The sequence below is a fragment of the Halyomorpha halys genome, unplaced genomic scaffold (assembly GCF_000696795.3).
Source record: "Halyomorpha halys isolate HHAL.00 unplaced genomic scaffold, Hhal_1.1 Scaffold1099.1, whole genome shotgun sequence".
NCBI lineage: Eukaryota > Metazoa > Arthropoda > Insecta > Hemiptera > Pentatomidae > Halyomorpha > Halyomorpha halys.
In genome coordinates, this window is record NW_027106720.1 from 98,626 (window position 1) to 103,246 (window position 4,621).

General features: G+C 30.1%; 1 protein-coding gene across 1 annotated transcript in view; it reads right to left on the reverse strand.

The window, feature by feature from the left end:
- Positions 1-4,621, reverse strand: part of LOC106688282 (SRSF protein kinase 3) — a gene marked incomplete in the record, with an annotated part of 32,943 nt that overhangs the window by 12,376 nt on the left and 15,946 nt on the right. Inside the window, 3 exon segments of the mRNA XM_067045058.1 lie at positions 909-1,041; positions 1,115-1,309; positions 4,095-4,182. Of these exon segments, the coding sequence (XP_066901159.1) occupies positions 909-1,041; positions 1,115-1,309; positions 4,095-4,182 (416 nt within the window).

Below are 4,621 nucleotides of genomic sequence, written 5' to 3' on the forward strand. Positions count from 1 at the left end.
ATTAAGAAATATTCAAAATTTTAAGCATATATAAATCTTCTCTACATAGAAATTATAAATCTGCTTAAAATATCTATTTACTCTTAACTAATATTGTATGTTTAACGATAATTTTAAAAAAATTGTAACTTATCCAAACCAATATTTAAATTAATATTTATATTTTTAAATCTTATTAACAATAAAAAATAAATAAAATTGTAAGTTAGTTATATCAATCCTTCTGAGACATATTCTATGCAGTATTTCCACGAAATTTATAACAAAAATCCAATTTTTGATTTCCACGAAAATAGATATTTAAGAGTTGTAAAGAATGATAAAAATTAATTTCACCAGAAAGAATTTTTTTTTTTTTATTGTGTATACATTTTTTTTCTTATACTACACAAACAAGCCAATCGATTGGTATCTAATAATCTTTGAATCCATACAGAGCTGAGGCAGAAAACTATGAAATAAAAAACTGCTAAAATGTAATTTTTGTTTGTTGAGCTCTAGGGCGCATTAGTAGGAACACTGGAACAAGTGTCCTATTTTTCGACCTAGGATCACAAAAAAAAATTTTCATTTAAGTCGGCGTTCTCACTTGCGGAGCTTTTCTTTGTTATTGGAGTTCTAAAACTCAAATCTATTTCACACAAAAACAAAATACAGATAGTAAAATTTTAACAATTATCAGAATAAATGAAATGATGTAATTTTAGCAATTGTGATGATGTACTTATACCTATGCACCTTGATTTTTTTGTTAAATACACAACTTTTATTTTTGAAGAGATTGAAGATCTAATTTTAATGTTGCGTGTGGACCATAGTAAAACATAAAAATGACATAAATAAAAACAAAACAAAACAAAAACAGCATTATCTGTTACCTAAGTATAAGGGCAAGCGACTTTTCAAACCTTGCAATTTAGTTGCGTCGGAGGCCATTTTAATCAACTTTTCTTCCGACACACACATTAGCACATTTTCTGGTTTGATGTCGGTGTGTATGATTTTACATTTCTCGTGTAAGTAACACAACCCTTCCAGTACCTGAAAAAGTATTTTATTCAGTTTCGAATCAATAATTAAATTCTAAAGAAATTAATTTAGACCATTGCTGTACCTGCTTAATTAGAATTTTCACATCTGGCAAAGGCACTCCTCTGTATTTAGTATCAATAATGAGTTTTAATAAATTATCTCCCATTACTTCAAATACCATACAAATATGGTCACCATTTGGACCATTAATTTTAAAATGGTCCAATAATTCCACTATTCTTTGTCTTTTGGGATCATGCTTATCCGTCACCTGGACCTGAAAAAAGTTGTTGAGGTACAATTATACCTAGAATAATAATGAAGGCTACTACCCCTCGCAAGTTCACCCGTCGGTTCAGTTTTTATTAACATTTTAGAGATCCGTTCGTCACTATGACCTTCCACCTTCCAGCCCCATCCCATTCGTCGTAATGCCATCACCTCAATTATATTTAAGGGGTGTAGTTCCCTCAGTTTGGCGCTAAGAGTTTATAAAATATTATTATTTTTTTTTTTTTGTGTACAATCGTTTCCCTGTGACGAGTCTAATTCATAACAAACCACAATAAAAACGGTCTGTCATAGTGATATTGTTTTGTTTTCTGAGTAATTCAATTTCTTTTTGTATATTCATCGGAGGAAATCTACCTTGGTTTTCCGGCACAAGTAGACCTTTCATTAAAATTAACTTTATATGAAATTTAATATTAATTACACTACACTGAAATTATATATATAATCAACGAATTGAAAAGCGGTTTAGATTAAGATTAAATAAAGAGATAGTTTTTTAGTGAAAAAATAGTCTCCAAACAGGGTTTGTTCTAAATATAAGGTCCAGTCACCCTCAAATGCCACAAAAGGGCAATCGATGGATTCAGAATTACTCTTAACCATAAGCGAAACTTACTTTCAGTTGCTACTTTTGTATTAACTTTTAAAAAAGTAATATCAAAATTCCTCAGCGGTAAGTTAAAGGATCGAGATGGGACAGTTCGAGTTTTGAAGTTTTCGACACGGACACCTAAATCCGATATTTCACTGCCATCGAGATAACGCAGGTAGTGCCGACCTCCGCGCAGGAACCTCATTCTAAAGATTGCCTCTTAAGTGCCACTGTTGCCATGGGGCACTTATATAGGTTTAGAGGATATTTTTATTTTTAATTATTTGTTGCAGCAGCATGTATTAATATCCCTCAATAAAAAAGTAATCAAAAATAAGACCAACTTTTAATTTTCTAGGTTGTTAATATTGGCATAATGGTGATGAAGTTCTTATCCAGGTCGAACTGCTCATCCTGCTGTTCTACATCAACTCATCACTAACCATACACATACAGATATTAAAGTCAAGATCCACGAGATTTTTGTGGGTCAAGTCGGCGGATTTTTAGCCTGTTTTGTACACTCAATACAGGCCATATCTTCTAGACTTTCTTTATTCTACACTGCGGTCTAATGCTGGAAATTATCGTCGTATTAAATGTTAGTTAAATCAGGTATGGAAAGAATTTTAGAGTGAACGGTTCAACTAATTTTTAAGTTTGATGTATAATGCAAACCTACAGTTTGTGAAACTATGTATTAAATAAGCATATATACATTATTTTAAATTTCTCTGGTTTATTGGTGACATGTTTTCAGACGTATAAGACATCAAACAATCTTTTCTGTTTGGGAAGGCCTAAGCATAGACCGGCAGTTAGATAAATATTTCCGGTTCGCTATCGGTTTGGCAATGGTTGTTTTCATATTATAATATGTTATATAACATTCAATCTTAAGGATTTACATGTTTGTTTCTGAAATGGAGACCAATGTTACTTTTAACAGTTTCCAACATTCACATTTTTAAATCACTAGGAGCTTTTTCATAGATTAATTTTATGTATAATACAATTTCGTACGTTGTATTATTCTTTTTCAAAATTTCCTTAATTCTATTTGCAGAAAATATTATTTCAAATTTTTGAGTATATTCTCTTCTAGGCCAATTCTGTCTGTTCGACGATTATTTCACTTAAGAGAAATAATCTAAGCTAATCTAATCTAAGTTGAATACAGGAGAAACTTATTCTAGCTCATTACAAACTGTTCGTTATAAATCTATTATTAGAACAACTTTAATGATAACATGTAGCTTCTTATATATTTTTTTTCTGTTATCTGAATGTTATATTTATTCTGATATATTAAAGTGCTCTATTTTTCAAAATGTTTTTTAAGATTTAGTACTCACAAGTCTGAAAGCTTCAGAGGGAATTTCAAAGATCAGAAAAGGAAAAATAAATAAATTTTTGAAATAATTAATTAAATTATTAAAAAATTCTAAAAATTAAATAACCTCGCTATAATTTCAAAGAGGAATAGTTGTCTAGGTTAAATAAAAACTTAGATACAATAATGTTAATAAGGTATTGGTAGTTTATCCGTTCGTAATTGGAATTCATAAAAACTAGGTACCAACCCTCTGGTTTCTTTGCATTTTCGTCTGCCATTATTTCTTCTTTCATTCATACAATTCTTGTCTTGCGCCATAGTATTGGCACAAACCACACCACGTTATACGCAAGCAACTGTTTTCTTTTACCTGTTTTGAATTTCTGTGCGCTAATTTCATGCAATATTAAACACAAAATAGACTTCAAATGTAATTGAGTTTATTAAAAGCTATTCTTAATAAACTGAATTATTGTTATTATTATTTTATTTTTTTTTTTGCTGTCTTCTACTTTTATATTTAATATCATGTAATGAATGCTATGAAATTAGTATTTACAGTCTAAAATATTTCAAATCTGGCGGGAAATGAATATGGAATGAATCGAGTATGAATTTGTGTACGGGCGTTCTTTAGATGTTCGCATCGGGGTTATCCGATCTTAGTTGCGTTCCTGACAATGAGATGAAAAATTTATGGGCAGAAAGTAAAATAGTTATTACTGAATGATATTATTACAATAACCTTCATTTTCATACATCATGGTGCATAGTAAGAAAAAGAAGAAGAAAAATAATACATAAAAAAAAATTGAAAAATACATTATAACATTCACTTACAGCATTGAGAAGTTTAATTTCATCTAAGGCTGACTCCGTATACTGCGGGGCACTTTTCACTATCTTTAATGCAACGAACCTTTTTCCTCTGAAAAAATATTGATAATTAATACATATTTTTTTATTTATATTTTGTTATATAAGACTTTTTGAATAGAAATTTCATGGGATTATGCTTGGGAATTCCAAACGCAACATTGTAGCGCTTCATAATAAATCTACAAGTAGAGGCAATTGTAAAATGAGTTGAGATTGTGCCACGTGGACCGAGAGTAGCTCAATACGGAATTCAGCAAATAAGTTCTCTCCAGTGGTATACAATAAATTTTCAGTTTTATAAGTTTATAAATAACTATTAGTATTCAGTATTCGTTATTAGTTTGCAATAACATTATCATTCCAAAGCTCTATGCGGATCTATTATGACGTGAATACAAAATTCCTCTCACCAACCACAGCCTGTTAAAACTTGCTTTCTACTCAGAAATATAAAAATAAAATGTGTACCCGTCTTTCTGCACTCAACG